This window comes from Hemitrygon akajei, chromosome 9 (genome assembly GCF_048418815.1).
Source record: "Hemitrygon akajei chromosome 9, sHemAka1.3, whole genome shotgun sequence".
Taxonomy (NCBI): domain Eukaryota; kingdom Metazoa; phylum Chordata; class Chondrichthyes; order Myliobatiformes; family Dasyatidae; genus Hemitrygon; species Hemitrygon akajei.
This window is the reverse complement of record NC_133132.1, coordinates 150373193-150397730: the sequence shown is the minus strand read 5'-3', so window position 1 is coordinate 150397730 and position 24538 is coordinate 150373193. Positions and strand designations below refer to the sequence as shown.

The 24538-nt window shown below is 40.7% G+C and overlaps 1 protein-coding gene across 1 annotated transcript in view; it reads left to right on the top strand.

Annotated features, from left to right (window-relative positions):
* Positions 1-4751: 4751 nt before the first annotated feature.
* The window catches only part of moxd1 (monooxygenase, DBH-like 1), a 77470-nt gene continuing 57683 nt past the window's right edge, over positions 4752-24538 (top strand). The window contains exons 1-2 of the mRNA XM_073057260.1: positions 4752-5408; positions 16908-17057. Of these exons, the coding sequence (XP_072913361.1) occupies positions 5112-5408; positions 16908-17057 (447 nt within the window). The 5' untranslated portion in view covers positions 4752-5111. The remainder of the gene's footprint in view (positions 5409-16907; positions 17058-24538) is intronic.

The window sequence follows — 24538 nt, the reverse complement described above, 5'->3', positions numbered from 1 at the left end:
TAAATTCTGGACATAGCAGCCCTGGGAGAGAGAAATGGGTGTGCATTATCTTGCCCCCGTTGAGAGTAAGCCACAATCTAGCCTCCTTCATACTCCTGCATCACCCATTTTGGATCTTCTTGGAAATACTTTGCATGCTATTTCATTTTAGAAAGAAGGATCTTCATAGTTTGCTGTTATGGCATTCTCTTCACTTTTTGTCCTCATTTTCCACTTTAACAAAAGGAATAAGAACACCATTCAAGTTGAGAAGTGTGAGCACTTGCTATGGAAAGTATTATTCTTTGTTTCACTTAGGAATTGGACTGAAGAGAGTTGCATGATGCAGGAAACTAAAGTTGTATTTCATATCCTGGCCAAATATTAAACTTTGTTTTTTTTTAATGTTGTAACCCATCTCTGAATAAGAAAAGTGTTTGCTCCTCCAATTTTGCTCAATTGTGTTGCAAAAGGGTGGGCACTCTGTATAAACAGCTGGTGAGTCAGTTCTTGGCCTGGTAAAATATTCAAAGCACAGGTCCAGTACACACACACTTGCAACTTCATGAGAATGGATAACATTTAACACTGTACCATTTAATTCTACTTGAAAGAGGTCTCTTAGTTTTATCAATGCCATCCTAGTTGATTACACTTACAGTTGCTGTAGTTTTATTAGGTTCACCCCAAAATCATACTTAAACTGAGAGACCTGCTTTCCAGCAAAGTAGAATACAGGTTAAAGTAACACACACAAAATGCTGGAGGAACTCATCAAAAAGAATGGACCTGTCCTTGGCTACAACCTGGACTCTTTAAAGTTAGTAGTGGAGAGGACTTTACTAAACAAATTGTTATCCATTATGGACAAGTAGGTAGGAGTAGGTGGAGAGTAGGTCATACTCTCCATGACCTACTGAATAAGCAGTGAAGAACCTTTTTGGAAAAACTCATTCAGCTCTGCTATCACAAGGATTGTTAAAGAAAATCTTTCTCACCAAATGCAATAAGCATATACAAGAGTTCATCTCTGTGCAACAGGAGAACACACATCATAGAACAATAGTCTCTGTTTTATTATTTTGTACATTATTATTGCACATTGGTAAATTATTATTGTGTATATTGTTATTCTGTACTTTATTATTAGTTAAGTCTGCAAACTGCTAAGTGTGTTTTTAAATGTTTCTGCTGGAACAAAAGAATTTTCCACTCAGGATCAATAAAGTTCTTATTGTTTTTTTATTTGTTGTTGTTATGTTTTTTATGATTGCAAGACATTAAGAACTTAAAGTACTGCAGGCCTACCCCATCAGCGAGTTGCTCATTGGTGGAGAAACTGAAGGAGCTGGACTTGGTGTGGATCACGCTGCTGCCTATGTCAGAGAGACATCAGAGGAGTTGGTGACTGAAGGAACAGTGTGGTTTAACAGAGAGTGATCATCTTGGTCACTTTTTTAGTGATCACAAGACCCTTTTGGACATTGTTAATGTGGAATGCTGCAGGTCCGATTCATTAATTTATTGGCAGACAGCCGGGGAGCTGCTTGGCCTTGGTTGTAGTGAGGACTAGGCCTCAAGCTGTGGTGTCACCTGTTCACAATGGCCCAGGAGAGAGGCATCAGAGGCGGTGTGGTGAAGCATCCAAGCTGGAATCAGTGCTGTCTCCCAAGACAAGCAATACTGCAGATTTCTGCAACATTCATGGACTCAGGGTCTTGAACTATATCTTTTTTGTGCGACTGTATTTTGTTTATCTTATATGTCTGCTGCTATCTTATATATGCTATATGTGCCTTGTGCTGAGTGTGACAGTTACTACTGTATGTTGCACCTTACCCCGGAGTAACACTGTTTTGGCTATATTCATGGATATTTATGTATGGTTGAATAACAATTAAACTTGGACTTAAACTTGAAAGGTCTTGTAGTAGTGCTTCCTCCTAGTTCCAAGAACCTAGGTTCAATTCTGACCTCACTTGCTGCCCATGCAATAGTTTGCTCAGACTCCCCATGACTGTGTTGATTTCCTACAGGTATTCCAGCTTCCGCCCACATTCCTAAGAATGCTATTATGGTATTGACTTTTGTAAGTTGTGTAGGTCAACGGAAGGCATGCAAGAGTAATATAGATCGACTGGTTAAATGGTGTCACAACAACAACCTTACGTTCAACACCAGCAAGACCAAGACATTGATTGTGGACTTAAGGAAGGGGAATTCTGGAGAACACACATCAGTGTTCGTTTAGGGTGGAAAGGGTGAAGAGCTTTGAGTACCTTGGTATCGACGTCTAGGTATCTATTCTGAGCCTGACATATTGATGCAATCATGAAGAAACCATGCCAGTATCTGTACCTCATTGGGAGCTTGAGGAGATTTATCATGACACCACAGACTTGCAGATCTCTGCAGATGTACGATGGAGAGGTTCCGACTGGTTGCATCGCTGACTGCTATGAAGGCTCCAATGCATAGGATTCCAGGAGGCTGCAGAGAGTTGTAGACTCAGCCAGCTCCACCACAGGCATCTTCAAAAGTGCCTCAAGAAGGCAGCAATCATCATTAAGGACACGGGACAAGCCCTGTTCTTGTTAGTACCATCAGGGCAGAGGTACAGGGACCTGAAGAACCACAATCAGTATTATAAAAGCAGCTTCTTTCCCTCTGCCATCATATTTCTAAATGCTTCAAGAACTCATGAAGGCAACTTCGCTATTTTGCTTTGGCATTGTTTATTTATTGTAACTTGTAGTAATGTTTAATGTCTTACACTGTACCGCCACCACAAAACAACAAACTTCATGACATATGCCAGTGATAATCAACCCAATTCTGCTTCTGAACATCAAAAGTGGACTTAGTAAGCATTCGCAAAAGGTAATAATTTTCAGATCAAAAATAGGAAATAGAGATCAAAGGAATTGCTTCCCTGGGGACTCATATAGATCGAAAGGACCAAACAGCCTCTTTCTGTGTCAATATAAGACAATTGTCCTCTGTTTTGGAACAACATCAACCCTGGCCATCACCCCTCCTGAAAAGCTTGCCTTCATGAGAAAATACTTTCCACTGTCCACAAAGATGAACTACACATTGCAATTCATTCCAGGCTTTTCAACCATTTACTGTGCTCTCCGTAACAGCAATCAAATTAGGTCATTCATCTCCTCGAAACTGCTCTGGAATTAAAATTGATGTGACAGAATTTCACCAATCAGTTTAGATGCACGATTCTAATAGATCTGTCAGTCTTTTTTTTTTAGCTTTCATTTTAGTGAGTATAGTTGTGATTTTGACTTTTTAACTACCTGATGTGAAGAAATTCTTCCTAATATCCACTCTAAATGGCCAAATTCTAATTGTATTGTTTTGCCTCTAATTTTGAATTCTTCTGCTAGAGGAAGCAATTTTTATCTATTCTATTGTAAACACTTAAATTAGATCATCAATTAATCTTATAGAGTGCTTTCCTAATTTAATTATTTAATGCCTGTATTGATCTGGTGAATTCATTACAACTCGCAAATTTCTACAGATCACAAGCAATGCCTCAGAAAGGCAGAATCCATCATTAAGGACCCCCTCCCCCAACCAGGACGTGCCCTCTTCTCACTGCTATCATCGGGAAGGAGATACAGAAGCCTGAAGGCACACACTCATTGATTCAGGAACGGCTTCTTCCCCTCTGCCATCCGATTTCTGAATGGACATTGAACCTCTGAACCTATCTTGCTACAAAGGGCCTCGGCCCAAAACGTCGACAGCACTTCTCCTTATAGATGCTGCCTGGCCTGCTGTGTTCCACCAGCATTTTGTGTGTGTTGTTTGAATTTCCAGCATCTGCAGATTTCCTCGTGTTTGCTACTTTTTATTTCTTTTTTTAATGTCTTACACTACTTATTTAATTTAACTATTTAATATATATTTTTTCTCTCTCTGCGTTGAACGATAGCAACGTGGGAACTCTTCTGCGTTGGCACTGTTATAGTTCTTCCTGAGATCACAGGAAGAAAAGTCTTAATGGAAAAAAAAGATTAACGATATGAGGAGTGAAAATATCTAATGAATTTGAAGATTTGAACATTTAATCACACTTAAATGTTTAAGTATATTTTAATAATTAAATTAAAATACACTTTGTCTAGTGTACAAGAGAACTTTACTGGGGGTTGTTCTGATGTGTGAAGCACCAGCCTTAGGAAGGATAACAATGGGTCGCATGTAGTCAGTTGTCCATTTATACATATAACAGCTGCTGCACACAGTGAAGCTATTGTTTATGTGCAGATGGACATGGGGCTATTCCAAATATCAATGGCAATTCTCAAGACCGGACCTTGGTTTGCAGGAAATTGTAATTGCAAAGGGCAAAGAATACCGGAAACAACTTCCTTTAAAGAAATTGAGTATGCCATTTGATCATATGTCATTGAGTATGATATCACTCTTTCCACATTCAATAGCAAAAATAACTTTAAAATAAGTTTAAAAATCAATGTAATAAATAAATCCAGGAATACTTTGAATCTTGGTTATGATACTTGCCTCTATATTAGATCAGTATCTGGGCCGGGTTACCTGTACTTTGGGGGCAGGCAGTTACGTTTTCAGCCTATTTCGCCTCATTTGACAGCTTGTAGCCGAATGCTTGGGAAGAGCAGTAGCCGGGACAAGCGCAGAATTTGACCGAGTCACAGAGTGGGCATGCCCACATCTGCCCGGCAGCACATTGATTCGCGGCAAGCCCTGCCTTTGCTGACACTGACTTTCCTTCACATGGGACAGGCTTTCAGAGAGAATCGGACTCGCTGTCAGATTCCTATCACGCACGGCCACTGGCTGGGGGCGGGGAACCAGGGGAGCTTTGATAACTCTCGCCCATCTGTCCGTGGCTGGAAACCCCGCCGAGAAGCGGACGGACTTAAGGTCGTGCGTCCTTGCCAGAGGCGGAACCTTTGGTGCTGCGCTCGCAGAAGCCACACATGCTTGAGGAGATTTAGACGCCAACTGAGAGGGGGAGGAAAGGGATGCTCTCTTTACTGGGGGGCCAACCGTTGTGAGAACGCCTATCTCTCTCCCTCTGACTTGAAGGTACTTTCAGAAGCGCGTTTGAGAGCTGAGCAAGCGGCATGGTGTCAAGCTGTCTCTGGTGCCTTGTTTTGGTGGCTGCGCTTCTGCTGAAGTTGTGTCCTGGCGCGGCTGCAGCCACCGCGGGCGCCTGGGCGCGGAGAACCTTCGTCCACCACGCCGTGCTGGACGCTAACGGCAGGTACCACCTCAGGTGGAAAGGCGACAACACCAGCATCACCTTCGAGGTGGAGGTGGAAACCAGGGGCTACGTTGGATTTGGGATCTCCCCGACAGGGTCCATGGCTCAGTCGGACATGGTGATTGGAGGTGTTGCAAATGGACGCCCTTATCTTAAGGTAAGGATTGCCGATCCAACCCTCTGCGTGGACAGGTGCAGACAAGTTTCCGCGGTGCAGACAGTGGATAAGTTCGACGTGTAGGCGGATTTCCACGGATTTCTGTGCCAGAACTTTAAAGCGGATTTGTTTCAATGCCTGTCGCGCTGGTCTCTATTTACTGCAAAACTGTAAAACCAGCATAAGTTTGAGTGAGACCCCGCTGCTCAGAACGGAACGATAGGTCAGTAGCGGCTCAGCTGGAAGCACTCTTGGAGTCAGAAAGTTCCTAATATTCGATATAATACTGGAAGTGCGTGTGTGTGTGTGTGTGTGTGTGTGTGTGTGTGTGTGTGTGTGTGTGTGTGTGTGTGTGTGTGTGTGTGTGTGTGTGTGTGTGTGTGTGTGTGTGTGTGTGTGTGTGTGTGTGTGTGTGTGTGTGTGGGGGGGGGGGGAAGAAACAACTTGGACAGCGTAGGGGATAAAACTTCATAGAAGTTGATGGATTTCAGATCAGGTGTTAAAATGAGGACTTTTCTGCTCTGAAGGTGGATGTGAAAAGTGAAGTGGCATTGTTTTGGGGGAGTTATCCCTGTTGACCCGGCCAATATTTATCATTCAAAATACTGAATGATAAAACATTTAGGCTATTTTCACATGTTTGTGCAAATTATCAGTTTTGTAGTCAACAGTGCCAATAGGTCATCAAGAATAGAAGAAAGACAGTATCACGGCTGGAGTGTATGAACGTCTCTGCATAGCTGGTCTTCATATTCAGTGATAATTGGAATGTAAATCAAATTTTACTTTTTTTCGAGCATGGGTTAATTTCAACTAGTATTCATGATGCTTAGAAATTTGTCTTTCCTGACTCACCAAATGATTTCTTTGCATCATTGATAAGGATTGGTCTTCAAAATTTGAATACAAAGCTACGCAATCAGCAACTGAATTGCATACCATATCAAAAGGAAATGATGTATTTGAGGCTTGCAGTGTTAATGAATATGGGATGGCCCTGGAATAACAGAGACAATAATGAATATAGACGAGGCTGTGGGAGAGGATGACATACTGTATTTGTAGCTACCTGTTCCTCTGCCAAGTAGGATGCTCTGTTGGTTTACTTTTGAGCAAGTAAAATTGTAAATGATGAATCAGTTTTTAATTATATAATTGGTATGGAGACCATGGAAAAATTGATCATGGAACGGAGTGGGTGGTGCTGGTAATTGAAATGCTGCTTGAGTGAGATTCTGGGCAGTGAATTATGCCGTTGTAGAGAAGGGTTCCACCGAGGATGCACCGAGACAGGAGCAGAAACTGTGAAGCATCTCAAAGCAGGGATCTGAAACTCTGACCCAGCTATCTAGTGAAGGGTGGAAAAGAGATGGTAGGAAAATGTCAAACTGCTTATGTTGGCTGGCAATTTTAAATTGGAAGTGCACACAATTCAATTGCAATCAAACTCAAAATGGATTTTTTTTTTACCACAGCTCTCAATTTAATTTCTAGCAGAACTAAGCTTTAAATTTAACCCTGCGATGCCATTTTTGGATGCCAGCCAGGCTACAGAGTTTCTAATATGGTGGCCAAGAATCGTGCATTTTCCCTAGAGCTCCTACCATTCTGAGAATGAGGAAATAACATGATGCATTTTTCCATGTCTAAAGCAGGCATTACACCTTTGCAAAACATAAATTAATGTCTAGCAGATAGTTGAAGAAATTTTTATTTGCTCTCAGATAGAGTTTGGGAGAACAAGACCTTGGATATAGTTGAGACTGTATATGTTTCAAATTAAGTCCCCTTTCATTCTTCTCAGCTTCAAGGAGCAAGGATCCAATCTGCTTAATCTAATCATATTAATTCAAAAGTGCCTGTTGTGGTCCCATTAACTAATGAACATGCAGAGATGGTGTTTATAGAGAAGGATTTGGGCACTTAGAACAAAAATGGGGAAAGATTTCTTCATGTAGAGCAGGGGTTCCCAATCTAGGGTCAACGAACCTCTTGCTTAATGGTATTGGTCCATGACATAGAAAAGATTGGGAACCCCTGATCTAAAGGAAGACAAATATGGAATTTTCTACATTAGTGGATTGGAGACCCTGTCGTTGAGTATATACAAGGCAGAAATTGATAGATTTGTAAGTATCTTGAGATACGAGCTTAGAATGGGAAAGTGGCACTGAAGTTAAAGATTAGCCTTGATATTTTGGTGGAGAAGATATGTAGAATTGAATGGCTTGCTACTTCAGTTTCTTGTGCTAAGAAGAATAAATACTATTTATCAGAAGTTTGGAAGAACTTCCATATACTGGAGTATCAAGTGTGCTTGTCCTAACCCCTAAAATGACATGAAGTGCAGAAGTGCTCCTCATTATCCTATGTATCTGAGCAGATGCTGGACACTTCTCCTTTCATCCCATATAATATCAATGATCGAGGAATTCTGTTCCAATGTATAAGAAGAGCTGTAGAATTGCTGCTCAAATTTCTACATATAAGCTGCGTTTCCCCATTTGATATGTCAGTAAAGGAGCCAGAATGCTTTATTTGATCCTATATATTAGAGAAGGTTTAGGAGTGCTTTGGCCCTTCCGATATACCAGAGAAGGCTCATGGGAACTCTACTCTGCCACTTTTACTGGAAGAATTTCTTTCTCTGTGCTTATGTTTTTTTTTTGCATTTAGTTTTGATTCAACATTTATAAATAATATGTTTATGGCTGTGAATTGCTGTCCTCATTCGGACTCCATGACTCCAGTTTTAAAATTGAACTTGCATATAAGTAATGCAAACCACTCAACTGTAATTTTAACTGGGTTATCATTCTTTTTCAGTCTTCCATTTTCTCATGCCCTTCCCTGCACTTCCTCTCTCTGCTTTTCACTTGGTTTACCTTGCCGCACAAGTTTTCTCAGTTTTGGGATAAAACCTTCAAATTTTCCAAGGAATTCTGGACTGATTTGTTTTCTCACTGTCCACAACTGTAAGCTTTACAGTTTCAGATATTTCCCTTGACCCAGAACACTTACCACATTGTGAGAAAACTTTCAACTTGAACCACAAGTTTTGATGTTTTTATATATTGCACAGCCCTGTTTGTTTTAACATAGTTAAGCAATTCAGCTTGAAAAATGTGCTGCACAAAATTCTATGATTGATGAAGACTTTTGAGAATTTTTAGTGCAAGTCAAGTTGGCATTTGTCACAAATGGCATGCTCAATTCTCCATTCCAGTTCAGTTCCACATTATCAAATGGCATTTATGTATTGGTTTAGTATAATCTTTTACCAAGTCTGAACTATACACTCAGTGGCCACCCCATTAGGAACTTGTTAATGCAAATAGCCAATCAGCCAATCATGTAGCAGTGAATCAGTGCATAGAAGCATGCAGACATAGTCAAGAGGTTCCGTTGTTGTTCAGACCAAACATCAGAATGGGGAAGAAATGTGATCTAAGTAACTTTGAGTGTGGAATGATGGGCTGGTGGCAGTGTGGTTTGAGTATCTCATGAAGTGGGATTTTCACGTACCACAAAATCTAGAGTTTACAGAAATTGGTGTGGAAAACTAAAAACATCCAGGGAACAGCATTTCTGTGTTGAGAACACTTGTTCATGAGAGACGTCAGAGGAGAATGGGAATGGCCAGACTGGTTCAAGCTGACAGGAGGGTGACAGTAACTCATAACTATGAGTCACAACTGTGGTGTGCAGAAGAGCATCTCTGGATGCACAGTACATCAAAACTTGAATTGGATGGAGTACAGCAGCAGAAACACATCAACATACACTTTATTAGGTATAAGGGTTGGCTACTGAGAGTATATCTTAAAGATATTTTTAAATACTCCATGTTGTGAGAAGTAATAAGCTGTTATATATGAAATACTGACATTTAGCAGTACTGAAATTAATTTAAAACCATTATTTAAAACACAAATAGAAAGCAGTAGTTCAACTCAAGGAATGTTTTAGTAAGGAATTAATACTTGAAAATTGTTCTTGATAAAAATATGTTGTAAGTTTGCTCCAAAGATTGGTGTTCATTTCAAAAGTCTATTTTGAAATTAGATGACATGTTTATTATCTGTTAAATAAATCTGACCTCTTTGAGCCTAGTATAAAGCATTAAGTTGTTAAAATAAATTATAAACCCTGTAATAGTCATTTTAAGAAAAAATTGTAATGATATGAAAATCCAAGTATCATGGATCAAGGCACTGTTCCTAACAATAATATGCATTTAATTTAGTAAAACTTCCAAAGATCCTTCATATATATTTATTAAACAAAATTTGATATTAAGCCATGTGTAAATTGGACGTTTATCTAAACTCTTCATTTAATGGAGTGTTTAATGTAGGAAAATCAAGTCGAGAGATGGAGAGGTATTTTGGGCAGGGCTAAGGGATTGGTGTTGGAGAAGATCCAGAACTTGGAGCCTAAGCAAGTGAATGCACAGCCATCAATGATGAAACTATTAAAATTGGGATGCACAATTGGCCATGAAGGGTAAAGTAATGGGTGACAGGTGGCACATATTGTTCATAATAGAAACTGTTCTACATAATTCACAAAAACCATCATTGAGTTGTTGTGTTCACTTTAAGAGGCGGTGTCTGACATAATGGTGTCAGTATAAGGTGACTGCTTTTGGCTTGTTCGAAATGGAAACAGAGAGCTGCAGCTTTTGTTAAGAGCATAAAACGGCTCTCACATGTTTTATTCACTAAATCCTACATTGGTGACCCTGACGCTCTTGGACGATTCCAGAGTTACTCAGCTACATGTTGGACAATGCAGTTGCTTTGAAGCTGCTGGAGTTTTGGGAGCAGCACACTACCACGTGGTTTGCCCAGTTCATGCAGCAAGCAATCACAGCAGACAATACCAAATTTTACTACATGGAAGCATTGCTAAGTAACTCCACTACAGCCAGAGCTGTGAGTCTACTAGACCCACCTGCACGTGAAAACTCCCCTGTTGCAGATTTTTGGATGGTCTGAGTCTGAGTGCGCTAAATAGTTGTTCCCCTTACCTGGCTTGGGTGATGCTAGGCCTTCTGAACCAATGAACCAGATGCTGTTCCTCCTGGGCAACCACCATCCTTGTTTTACTTTTAAAGGACTCTTTATGCAACAACTGCCTGTTAAAGTTTGCACAGCCCTTGCTAATACAGCCAAGAAGGAATATAGAAGCTTGCTAAAATAGCCAATAATGTACACTCAACCAGACAATGATTCGTCATTCCTCCTCCTTGTCCTGCCTGAATAAGCCCTGTTAGCAGAGCCTCCAGCACACTCAGCCCATGGCTCCGAACCAGATAACGCCGGGTCAATGGTTTTACCATGTGCACCGTCATGCAGCTTTGACAGGGCCAGCGCATTGGGACATCAATGATCTGTGAACACCATGGGTTCCATTTGCCAGGGTCATCTAATCTTCATTATGGACACCATTTCAGGATGACTCTTCGTGTGTGACATGGGTGCTCAAGTGAGATTGCTGCTAGCATCGCCCATAAGGCAGAGAATGATGGACCCTTGCTGGAGTCCACCAATGGCAACAGGATCTGTACTTATGGGACACAACGGGTGATGCTCTGCTTCAGTGAACAACACTACACATGGGACTTCGTCTTGGGAAAAGTTGCTAGACCTCTAGATTTCCTGCGTGCCAAAGGACTGTTAGCAGATCTTGAGAACTGTTGGATTGCGGACACAAAGGACTTTGGGCCATTGTACTCTATCCCCCAGTAAGTTCTCCATGACATCGCTGTCTAGCACATGCACTGCCACACGCAAATTCACTCGCCTGCTGGGCGAGTTCCCAAACCTCACCAAGCCCGCATTTTCCACTACAATCACAAAGCATGGGATTGAACGTTTTCCACATTTCCATAACTGACCTGTCGGTACACGCCGGTGCACGTAAACTGGACTCAGAAAAGCTGGCCAGAGCAAAGGGTAAGTTTGTTAACATGGAGATGCTTGACATTTGCATACAGGTCAATTAGCCCCTGGGCTTCACCCCTCCATGGGTCCCTAAGCCTGATGGAGGTTGCCGTCCATGGGGCAATTACCACCGCCTTAACAAAGCCACCATTTCTGTTACCCAATCCCACAATTTCAAGACTTTTTGGTGCATTTAGCCCGAAAGATAACTTTTTCCTAAAGTAGACTTTGTCCCGGGCTACCATCAGGTGCCTGTGTGCACTGAGGATGTTCCCAAAACTGCTGTTATAACCCCATTTGGCCTATTTGAGTTTCTGAGCATATTGTTTGGGTTAGAAAATGGAGCACAGACTTTCCGGGAACTAATGGACTCTGTGTTAAAAGACTTCAGTTTTCTTTTTTGAGATTATCTTGTCCAGAACCAAAAACTTGTCACATCTCTGCACACTTTTCAAGCGTTTAAGCCAACATGGACAGATTATTACTCCTGCTGAATGCCAGTTCAGTTTCTCTACTACTGACTTTCACAGCCACAGCACCTCCTCTGAATTTCTATCAGTTTTATTCCGCAAGCTACTGAACGTGTGCTCCCCTTGTGTAGTATCCTTAAAGGCAGTGCCCTTAATTGCATGCTTGAGCGGTCAGCGGACATGACGAGAGCTAATGAGCTCTTTGGAATGCAACCCTACTAGCGCACTTGCTCCCAGCAGATCTACAGCCATGATTACTGATGCTTCAAACGATGCTGTGGGTGCTGTGCACAACCAATTGGTTAGAGGCCTGTGGTAGCCACTCACTCCACCTTCAGCTGGCAGGGCTGCAACCCCCACCCACCGAGAGGAAATACAGCATGTTTTACTTCCAGGCCTCTATCTGGCCATCCACTATTTTCATTTTCTGCTGGGGGGGAGGGGGGTCAGCATTTTAGTGTTCGTTGACCTCAAACCCTTCATGCACGCAATGGCCGAAGTGTCAGACCCTTCATCTGCATAGCAGCAACACCACTTGGCCTACATTTCAGAATTCACTACTGACGTACAGCACATCGAAAGGAAAAATAAGGCTGATTGCCTCTGTGGAAGAATAAAGGATTATTTGTTTGGTGGCACCAGAGCTGCTGGTACTTTTCCATTATGACCCTTAAAGTTACAAGGTTTTTTGCATATAGTCAGCCATAAAATCAGTCCTGGCTAACTGGTCGATATCCTGTTTTTCTGTGTGCTCAGGACTAAAATTACAAACTTCTTGTTTCTGTACTGTGTAAAAGGAACTTTCCACAGTTTATTTGGAGTCTAGGATGCCCTGATTGTGAGGTGGACTCGCTGTGATGTATCTTGTAAATAAAGTGAGTTTGATCCTAGTCTTTTCAGAGTCCACTGATCAAGATAGTTAGTTTTGCTAACAGCCTCTCATGGCCCACATCAATGCCATATACATCAGGGTTGACTATACTGCCATGGCAGCTGACCAAGCTACCGATCTAGAGATCCAGGTTTACAGGACAGTAGTCATGGGTCTGTGGTTGGCTGACATCAAGCTCAGGATTGCAAGAGTTTCTCTCATCCAGTTGCCCTCACACCGTAGTGCCTACAAACTAGAGGCATAGTGCTTTTCAACACTGCCTCTTGCATCCAGTCAGGAAGGCTTCACAGCAACTGGTTGCTTTAAAGTTTGCGTGGCATGGCCTTAGAAAGGATGCATGAGACTGGAGTGAGGCCTATGTTGTGTGTCAGTGGGCAAAAATTAACCATCACGTTCAGACATCATTGGCACCTTTTAAGGTCCCTGAGGAACGTCAATGTGGACCTGGTTGGTCCATTATCCCACCGCTCACCCCCCCACCCCACCTGCAGTTTCATGCATTTGCTTTCCATGTGGACCATGCCACCAAGTGTCCAGAGGTTGGCCCACCTAGCATCGAAGATGGTTGTAGATGTGCCTCAGCAGGATGACTGTTTGGCACCCCATCTGATACTTCTTCCAAACATGGTCCTCAACTCACGACAGACCTCTGGGCCACAATGGCACAGACCCTCAGCGTTAAATTGCATCTATCCACAGCTGTCATAGGTAGTCCAATGGCCCATGTGAGCACCTTCGCCGTTCCTTAAAGGCTGCTCTGACATCCTCCTTAACAGACGAGTGTTGGCACGATCATCTCCCGCTGGTCCTGCTGGGGCTCAGAACAGCTCCAAAAGAAGACCTGCAGTCCTCTGCAGCCGTGTTGGTGTACGGGCAGCCACTACAGGTGCCGAGTAATTTTATTCCTGATGCCTCAACAGCCTGGTTAGTGTTTCAGCAGCATTCCATCCTCCTCAGTAAACTCAATTCCTCTCCACCTATTCCTACCTCTCATCATGGTGTACAGCACTCTTGGGTTCCAGTTGACTTATGTTGTACTTTGTTCAATTTTGTTTGCCTTGATACACATCAATACCCCCTTAAGCCTCCTTACGATGGCCCTTTCTGCATTTTAGAATGGGACAAAAATTCTTTCATTGTAGCTTAGAAGTGTAATGCTGAATATATTTCTATAGATCACCTTAAACTGGCCCACCAAGATCTTGTCAGTTCCACTACCATACTCCCCTCACACCCCTTGATAAGTCAGAGGCACCTGCTGTTATTTCAATCAAGACACATAGGCTGTGAGCCAGGCGGCTTTATAAGCTCCAGACAGAATCTCAGTGCCGGTTTTGGAGAATTCTGGGGGTCACATGTAGGGTAATGTAATGGGTGACAGGCGACACATATTGTTGTGTTCACTTTACGAGACAGTGTCTGATGTAATGACATGAGTACAAGATGATTGCGTTTGGTTTGTTCATAATGGAAGTAAAGGGCTGCGGCTTTTGTTAGGCAGATAAAATGACTCTCGCTTGCTTTATTCACAAAATCCTACAGCTAAGTACAAAGACATCTGAGAAGATTGTAGGGTTGTAGGAGATCATAAGATAAGGGCTGAGTGGAGCCATGGAACGTGCTATGTCATAACTTATCATAGAAGTAACATATAAACCTTGAATTGGGTTCAGATAGAGTACCTGGTAAGGCTCTGAAAACTTGTACCAATCTACTGGTGGGGGAGTTCAGAGACATTTTCAATCTCTCATTGCTACAGTCAGAAGTTCCCACCTGTTTCAAAATGGGCAACAATTATACCAGTGCCCAAAAAGAGTGGAGTGAGCTGCCTTAAAGTCTTTCATCCAGTGGCACTCACATCTACAGTGATGAAGTGATTTGAGAGGTTGGTCACGGCCAGAATCAACTCCGGCCTCAGCAATCTGCCTATTGCCACAATTGGTCTATGGCAGACACAACCTCATTGGATCACCTGGAGAATACAAACATCTATGTAATTTGACTGTTTATCTGTTTATTGACTACAGTTCAGTGTTTCATACCATCATCGGAAAACCTACAGAACTTTGGCCTCTGTACATCCCTCTGCAACTGGTTCCTCGACTTCCTAACAGTAAGACCACAATCTGTGTGGATCAGAAATATCATCTCCATCTCACTGACAGTCAAAACTAATGCACTTCAGGGATGTGTGCTTAGCCCACTGATCTATTCTCTCTTCTCTCACGACTGTGTGGCATGGCACAGCTCGAACACCATTTATAAGTTTGCTGACTATATAACCACTGTTGGCAGAATCTCAGATGGTGACGAGAGGGCGTACGAGCGACATAGATCAGCTAGTTGAGTGGAGTCGCAGCAACAACTTTGCACTCAAAGTCAGTAAGACCAGAGAGCTGATTGTGAAAGGGTAAGATGAGGGAACACACAGCAGTGCCCATACAGGGATTAGAAGTGGAGAGGGTGAGCAATTTCAAGTTCCTGGGTGTTGATGCCTCTTGAAGACCCAACCTGGTCCCACATATCTATGCAGCCATAAAGAAGAGAAGACAGTGGTTATGTTTCATTAGGCATTTGAGAAGATTTTGTGTGTCACGTAAAGCACTCAGAAATTTCTACAAATGCACCATGGAGAGCAGTCTAACTGGCTGTATCACTGTCTGGTGTGGGGGTGAGCGGAGGCTACTGCACAGGATGAAAGTCAGCTGCAAAGAGTTGTAAAATTAATCAGCTCCATCATGGGCACAAGTCTCTGTAGTATTCAGGACAATTTCATGGAGCAGTACCTCAGAAAGGCAGCATCCATTATTAAAGACCTCCACCACCCAGGACATGCCCTCTTCTCATTGTTACCATCAGGAAGGAGATACAGAAGCCTGAAGGCACACACTTAGTGATTCAGGAACAGCTTCTTTTGCACTGCTTATTTAATCTTACTATTTTATATATATACTTACTGTAGCTCAGTTTTTTCCTTATATGATGTATAGCTGCTGCAAAGTTAACAAATTTCACAACACACGTGGTGATATTAAATCTGATTCTAATTCTGAATTATTTGAGGCCTTAACTATTTAAGAATTGTGTCATCCTGTCAACTCTAGAAATACATTAAGTTGTATTGTTTCTAAATGCCTCTTGTGTATGGTCTTCTGACAGCTCTACAGAAGCCTGAAGAACTGCAATGGTTGAATATGTCATATAACATGCTTTGCTGTGTTAGAGATGAGGTAGTTAATATTATTTCGTAGTGTTATGTGGATTTTTGGTTCATCAGATCAAAAGTCAAGTTGGAGCAAATGAGAAAGCAGAATGTATTTATATTTTCAATGTTGTTTTCTTGACCAACTGATCAAAATGCAGCATGGAAAGTCTGTCAACCTACAATGAATTTCCTCTGAGGTCTCCTGCACAAAAACACTGTAGAATTGAGGTAAAATTGGATCCTTTTTGAAGATGTATCATTAGCTGGTATACTAGTAATTAAGATTTTGGCTTATTTTACAATGAACAATTGAAAACCACAAACAATGGACTGATCAGAGGTCATACTTGCTGAAGATTTAAAGAATTATTTTGTTTATAGTTAGTATTGATTCTAGAAGAGCAAAATTCTGAATGCGAGGTTTAAGCAGTTGAAAATGAAGCTGCAAAGAACAGATCAATAAGGATGAAGGAAGGTATTCATTGTAAAAGAAAGTAGCAAGTTGATGTGGACAATGTAAAAATGATGGTGAAGATGTAAATTAAAAACTGTGAAGAAATTAATTGAAAAATAAGTCTGGATTCACTGTGACCAAAAGCAGTTTTCTAATAGTTACTAATATTAGTTTTTTAAATGTTTAAAAATTAGTTTTTGTATAGAATTTATGATTGTTTCAATTACTTTTTTCCACTTGCCAACAATACATTAATTTATATCCTTTGATCCAACAGCACATGCTGAAAGTACATTTTTGGAATATGTAGCCCATGACTTTCTGTCCAATAATTGTAGTGAATGGCAAATCATACAGAGAGCATCAAAAGTCCTTCTGCAAATGTTCCTTAGTGATAGCATCAGATTATTGTTCCATCTTGTTAATTTGAATTGTAGGCTGTTCCACAGCATTATCTGTTTTTTATTTCTAAGTATAAAATTCTACAGAATTATATCACAATATTGCAGTTTATCTTTATTTTTTGATAGGATTATAATACTTTGAACCTTGATGGAAAACTGAATATGGATTACCTTCAAGATTACCGTCTTGAGTATGGCATGGAAAATAGTACACACACAGTAATTGCCTTCTCAAGGGATTTGAATACTTGTGACTATCAAGATAAGATTATAACGGTAAGAATTTCATCTTCTATATTTTAATAATATTCTATGCGATTTTACAATGGTAAACACAATTATAATCATAGCATAGAACAATGTTGTACATGGAATTACTGAACTAGATACCAATTTTAATTTTTTACTTTGAAATATAGAAATTCAAATTTTGATATCCCTCCTTATTTTTATTAATTAGGAGTGGAGGAAATCATGTTTTGAAATTTCCTCTACCTAATCATAATTTTTATGAGAATCTTGCCTGTAAATTTCTCAGTCTTTATTAGGTTTAAGATGGCAATTTTCAGCTCTGGGGAAAAATAAAATACTTTAGCTTAGAACTTGAACCCATTCATTTCAGATTTAAAGTACACAAAGTGCTTAAGTTTTGTTTTTAGCCCATTTCAGTTCACATGAATGATCATTTACGAGTTGACGAGAGGTTGGTCTGCATACATCAGGGCATCAATCACTTTAACACTGCCGGCGTTTCCCTGGCATTGGATGCACAGTTAATGACGTTACAGATGCTGCAGTGCACATTTTTGCCACTGTGAACAGAGACTAGAGCTGCCGGAGTAAATCTGAAGCAAATATTATTCGCTGACAAAAATGGAACACATTGTGTAGGGTTTGGGAATGGGCCATCAGTTACAGTTTCTGCACAGTCATATCAGTGTCCTGCAGTATCTCCCATGCTTGCCTTTTCAGTCAGCACGTTATTAAAATATTTACTGCACCATTGTTTACTTATTGTGGCTCTCTATTAAACAATCAGTTGTGACTTGCATGCAGCAGTGATTGGGCAGTGGATCAGTTTGGATCCACTTATGACTTGAAGTCAATCATGCAAGTCTGATGTGGACAGAGATGGTGAGCAGACACTGAAGAGGCCATGTTCTCCATTCTCCTTTCACTCATACAGCATTTTCTCCTCTATGCTGCTTTGAAAGTTTGTTATGTGATGATTTGCCTCCTTGGGAGTCAACATGGCCAACTCTGTGTAGAGGTTCCAATGGAAATGAATGAAGCCTTGATTTAGCACGGGAATTTGTGCTATATGCTATTTTCCTCTGTTTTTAAAAATCCATTTGCCAAAAAAATTTTTTGATTGCAGGATAATGTAATTGGTGTAAATGTACATAATTCACAACCATCGACATTGAATTGGGGTTCACTTTAAGTGGCTGATCTGACGTGATGATGTATTACGTGAAGTTCTGTTATCACGCTTTTTGTGTTCAGTGTTTGGAGTACAATAAATGAATGCTATGTTTTTTTCTTAAACATAAAATGCCTCTCGTCATTTTATTTGCAAAAACCTACAAGATCATGATAGGCACAACACTGATAGAGAAAATGACAAAAAACAGTGGGCTCCTATTTCTAGGCAACTGCATGCTATTCATGCTACACTTTCCCACTTAGCATTTTCTTGTCAGGAAGCTTTAATGAAGGGACCATAATGAATGTAACTTATTAACATAGCTAGTAAATAGCTGAGACTCCAGTACTGATCCCTGATGCACTCCACCTCAACATGAATAAGGTGCATTTATTCACATCCATGTTTTCTGACTGTTAGTTAATCCTCTCTCTACAACCATGGGAGCCTTTTGCTAGTTCTGTGAACTATTATGTGGTCCTCTATCAAATGCCTGAAGGTATCCACAGGCTCCATAATATTCAGCTAGTTACACCCTTAAGTTAGTTACTATCTGTTATGCCCCTGGCATTTAGAATTTCATTGCTGTTTCTGTAGCAAGATGTTTTTTTTGACTAGTCAGGGTTGTAGCCCCGATTGGAACCTCCAAACCTAGAGGACCAGTGGACCACTTTTAATCTGGCCTCTAACCTTTGACTTGTTTGGCATGGGTGACCCTACCAAGAGCCAAAGCACAAGGGCAACTGCTGCCAACATAGCTCTCCAGATCACTGAGGCATGCAAGCCTCCAAATCCTACGACAAAGTTGTGGTCCTCTTCTCCTTAAAGAATGTCAATAATCTTTTTAACACAGTTTTCATTTTATAATGAAATCTCCCCCTCATACCTCTGTTGTGTTTTGTTAATTTGTTATGTGCCCTGTCGTATGAGGTAGGCAACTATGGTCTTTCCACGACGATAATTGTTCTCGGCAACTGTTGTGTTTATACTTTCCTTCATAATGGATTACAGCATTTGTCTTCACTGCGTTCTGAAAGTTTACACTCACTCCTCAATCACATTTTATTTTCTTGTGTACAAAGAAAACAACATGGCCCTTGTCACCACATTGTTCTGATCTGAGCAGAAAAATACCATTTTTTATACAGAATTGACTAGCAGTTACGAATATTGACCATTTGGTAAACTATGCAGATTTGAATTCTTTACTTGTAAGTTCAATTGCCATTCACAGTGCAGGTGTAAAGGTCAATGGAAACTATAAGCTAATAACCAATAATACTTTGAAGTTAGCAAAGTAGTTATCCCTTAGTTGGTGTGTGTACCGCTTGCATATTTCAATAACATTTTTATCTGATCTCTGTTAGCCAAAATAGTTCCATTTGTTGCTATTTTAAGGAAGCTATGCTCTTCAAAGACTTTTCTTGCCCGGGTTGTCTGATCTCTCTCTGCAATCTATCCTCGCCTGGACATTATGTTAACCCTTGCCTTGCCACAACTTCCACATACTTTTCTAACAACTGATACAAGGTAAATTGTCTGTAGCTTCCAGTGTTCTCTCTCATTTCTTCAATAGCAGTGTAAGTTGTGGTGTCTCCTGCTGGCTGGAAATGAAGTTTGGAAGTTGACAATTACTACACTATTTTTACAGCCATGCCTTTTAGACTCTTAGGAAGCACATGGTATTTAAAAAAGATGAATTCTGGAAATGCTCAGCAGGTCATTTGTATCTGTCTAATGATCTCCCGTGTATCGGATTATTTCTATCTTCTGTATCATTTTTGATCTTCAAATTCTGTTTCCTCCCTCTTCATCAATTATTTTCAGTCACACTTTTCTGTTTTGAATAATTTTTCAAGTCCATTATCTGCTCTTGATATCTGTGCTGATTTTCTTCATTTGCTGTCAATCAAAAGAACATGGCACTGGACACCGGATGAATTCCTCCATCGATAACTATTAGGAACTAATTATCACACAGTCTTATAGTACTGTATTGGTAGTATTCTATCATGTTATACATTTCAATTTTATACATAATTTGTTACTCACTTAAAATATTTTTGTAAAGTACAATGTTAACTGTTTCCATGAAACTTTAGCTCGTTGGGGCAGCCACTTAATTGGGCTATAACATACTGGTGCTGGTGTGTCCGGATTAACTAGAATCCACTGTATTTCTTTAAATGTCTGTACTGCTTGTCTACTATCATACGTTTTGATCTACAAATGTACAAACGTACTTACCAATTATTTTGCCAGCTATCTCTTTATTACTATGTAATTGTCTTTATTTAAATGCTAGACTCTTGTTCCAAATTCACATTTGCCAATAAGTGTATCAAAAAGCAAAGTGTATCAAAAAAAGTATCAAAAAGCAAAAAAAAGGCATAGATGATGTTGTGAATTTTAAATAGAAATAAAGATGATGGAAATATACAGCAGACCAGGCAGCATATGTGGAGAGAGAACACTATAGATGTACCAGCATTGTCTGTGTACTGTTGTTTCATGCCTAAGATTGATTGGTTCTCAAGTGAAAGTGACCTGAGTTGAACAGTTTCCCAGTTGTTTTGCAGATTAACTCCAACCCCAACCCCAGTTGTTGGAGAAGTTTCATCACTGCAACAAGAGTAATTGAAAAAGATATTGGAATGATAATACATCTTGCTTGAGAATGGGCCAGCTTTTAATCGAGATCAGTTCCTCAGAGTGGCTAAACTTGAGAAGTGTGCTCCACAGTAGAGAATAAAAGTCTCTTGTGAGGTTAAAATATACTATGTATAGTGGTTGATGCTTCTCCTTGCATTTGCCTTGAAGTTGACAGAATTTTCATTGTGCCACTAGACAGATGTAATTCACACAGTGATTTGATAAGCAGCTGTTCATCCACAGGGAAAAGGAGGATATGGATGACCCTGTTGATTAATTTCCTAATGGTGGACAGCCGGGAGACTCCTCTATAGTTACTGTAGTCAGATGTGTCTCCTTTCTTACAGAAGGTTACAACCACAGCATCTCCATAGTCACCTGGTACATCTTTCTTTTGGATGTGGAGATCATGAAAAATCGTTTCTAAATGACAAAATTTGTATATGCTTTTTAATGTTGAAGTATTCAGTTCTGACAAAACTCTGACTTTCAGGTGACTTTTGAGTCAGTCATCGAAATGGAGAAGTGGTAGCAGACTGCATTTAGGATAGGATAATGTCTTATCGATGAGATGCTAGCATTAAAATGCAGATTAACAGCAGAAAAGATTCTTGGGGACCATAATGAAATATTACAGCTTACATGTACATTATCATTAACCTAACTTGTTTCATAAAAGATTGGTGGAGATTAGCATTTTAGCAAACTATTAAGTATAATAAACTAAAGAATTACTTTTAAAGCTTTAAGTTATTTATTTTAAGCTTTAATGAAAATCCAGGAAAAATAACAATAATTAATCTGAGGTATTATGATCTAATTGGGAAAAAGTCCTTGTTTTAGCAGATTTTCTGATTACATATCAAAATATCAGTTAAGTTTTTCTTCAGACCTTTACCTTGCCCACCTAGCCCCTCCTAGCAGGACCTGGACTCATTGCAATTTGCCTGTCGCCACAATAGGTCCACAACAATTACAATCTCACTGGCTCTCCACTCAGTCTTTGGATCACCCGGACAACAGCAATACCTATGTTAGGATGCTTTATACTGATTACAGCTCAGTACTAATCAATAAGCTCCAAAACCTGGGCATCTAAACATCACACTGCAACTGGATCCTTGACTTCCTCATTGGGATACCACAGTCAGTGTGATTCGGAAATAACATCTTCTCGTTGACAATCAGCAGTGGCACACCTTGAGGATGCAAGCATTGCCCACTGCTCTACTCACTCTACATCCGTGATTGTGTGGCTAGGCACAGCTCGAACACTATCCATAAATTTTCTGATGACACAACTATTGCTGGCTGAATTCCAGATGGTGCCGAGGAGGCGTACAGGAGCGAGATAGATCAGCTGGTTGAGTGGTGTTGCAACAACATTCTTACACTCAACGTCAGTAAGACCAAGGGAATAAATTGTGGACTTCAGGAAGGGGAAGTCGAGGGAACACACACCAGTCCTCATTGAGGGATCAGCAATGGAAAGGGTGAGCAGTTCCAAGTTCCTGGGTGTCAACATCTCTGAAGGTCTACCCAGGGCCCAACATGCTGCTGCAATTACAAAGGAGGTGCGGCAGTGGCTATATTTTATTAGGAGCTTGAGGAGACTTGGTATGTCACCAGACTCTCGCAAATATCTACAGGTGTACTGCAGAGAAGATTCTCAGCCTCTGGTATGGAGGGACCACTACATGGGATCCGGAAAAGGCTGCAGGAGGTTGCAAACTCATCCAGTTCCATCATGGTTGCTAGCCCCCCCACCCCCAACTGCAAGGACATCTTCAAGTGGTGATACCTCAAAAGGCAGCACCCATCATTAAGGACCCCATCACCTACGAATGCTGTCTTCTCTATGCTACCATCAAGTTGGAGGTACAGAAGCCTGAAGAAACACACTCGGCCTGAAACGTCGACAGTGCTTCTTCCTATAGATGCTGCCTGGCCTGCTGTGTTCCACCAGCATTTTGTGTGTATTGCTTGATGTTTTAAGAACAGCTTCATCCCCTTCACCATCAGATTTCTGAATGGACAATAAACCCATGTACACTACCTCACTTTTATCTATTTTGCTCTCTTTTTGCACGACTTATTTAATTATATAAATGTGGTGAACTACATATACCTGTCTGGACTGCTCCTGTGGCTCCTCCCACAGACCCCTGCTGACTGCTCCTGTGGCTCCTCCCACAGACCCCTGCTGACTGCTCCTGTGGCTCCTCCCACAGACCCCACTGACTGCTCCTGTGGCTCCTCCCACAGACCCCACTGACTGCTCCTGTGGCTCCTCCCACAGACCCTGCTGACTGCTCCTGTGGCTCCTCCCACAAACCCCTGTATAAAGGCGGTTGAGGCCTGATGCCCGGCCTCATTCTCCAGGATGTAGTGTTGTTCATTCTTCCAGTCAATAAAAGCCGATATCTCGTTTCCTACGTCTCAGAGTGAGTTATTGATGGTGCATCAATAAAGTAATTTGCAAAAGTCAGATAGACACACAGACACTCTATACATGATGAAGGGTCTCTTCCCAAAACATCGACTGTTCATTCTCCTCCATTGAAGCTGCTTGACTTGATGAGTTCTTCCAGCATTTTGTGTGTGTTGTTCAAGATTTCCAACATCTGGAGAATCTCTTGTGTTTATGATCAGTTAGGAACTATTTCTTTTGCACTTATCTCTGATTGCACTCTTCATTAAAAGGAAAGAATCCTGTTACTCATGATGCAGTTGCAATAATGCTCCTTTCATACTTCACAAGCAATTAGTGAGTCATCAACTTCACAAATGAGAAGTGTTTCATTCTTCCAGCTGTGGACTCTTAAGTTCTTTTCAGTAATGGCTCACTGTTAGTACTGAATAGCTTGCTCAATTAGCAAGGACACAGAGGCCATTAACATGATAGAGAAACAGGAGGACCTATTCTTCTACACTATAGCATCTCAAGGTCCTGTTGTGAAGACAGTCAAGCACAAGTGAAATGTATCTTTGTTGCTTTCAACAGTTGGAGAAGTTGCACACTTGTAAAAGGGCATTATTATTAAGTGTCAAAGAAGGACATGTTTAACAACAATAGAGGTATACCAGCCAGTTTTTCATAACCTTGATTCCCAAAGTTCTGTTACCCTTATCCTACTTCTTACCAACCTCCTTAACACATCAACACTGTCCTTGCTGGCCAATTTCATGCATCACAGGAAAATAATATTGCTAACATGCACAAAACCAAAGGACTGATAGCTTTCTCCCATAACTTTATGCTCTTGATAAAGGTTGTTTTGCATGAATTAATCTGAAAATGAATTTTTACTAGGCAAATTATGCAGATGAGCAATTCCAACAAATGCTTGTATCTTTTAAGTCTTTAAAATCTAGTTCCTGCTCTCATCCTCTTAAACAACATTCTTAAAGCTTTTTCACAGATTCATATGCCTACTGCAAATTGTACATGCTTCCAAGATTTAAAATGAGATTTATGGTTCACTTAATTGTTTATTATTTAATCAAATGAGGTCAATTTAGACCATAAGATATAGGAGTAGAATTAGGCCATTTGGCCAATCAAGTCTTCTCCACCATTTCATCATAGCTGATCCAATTTTCCTCTCAGCCCCGATCTCGTGCCTTCTCCCTGTATTCCTTCATGCCCCGACCAATCAAGAATCTATCAACCTCTGCC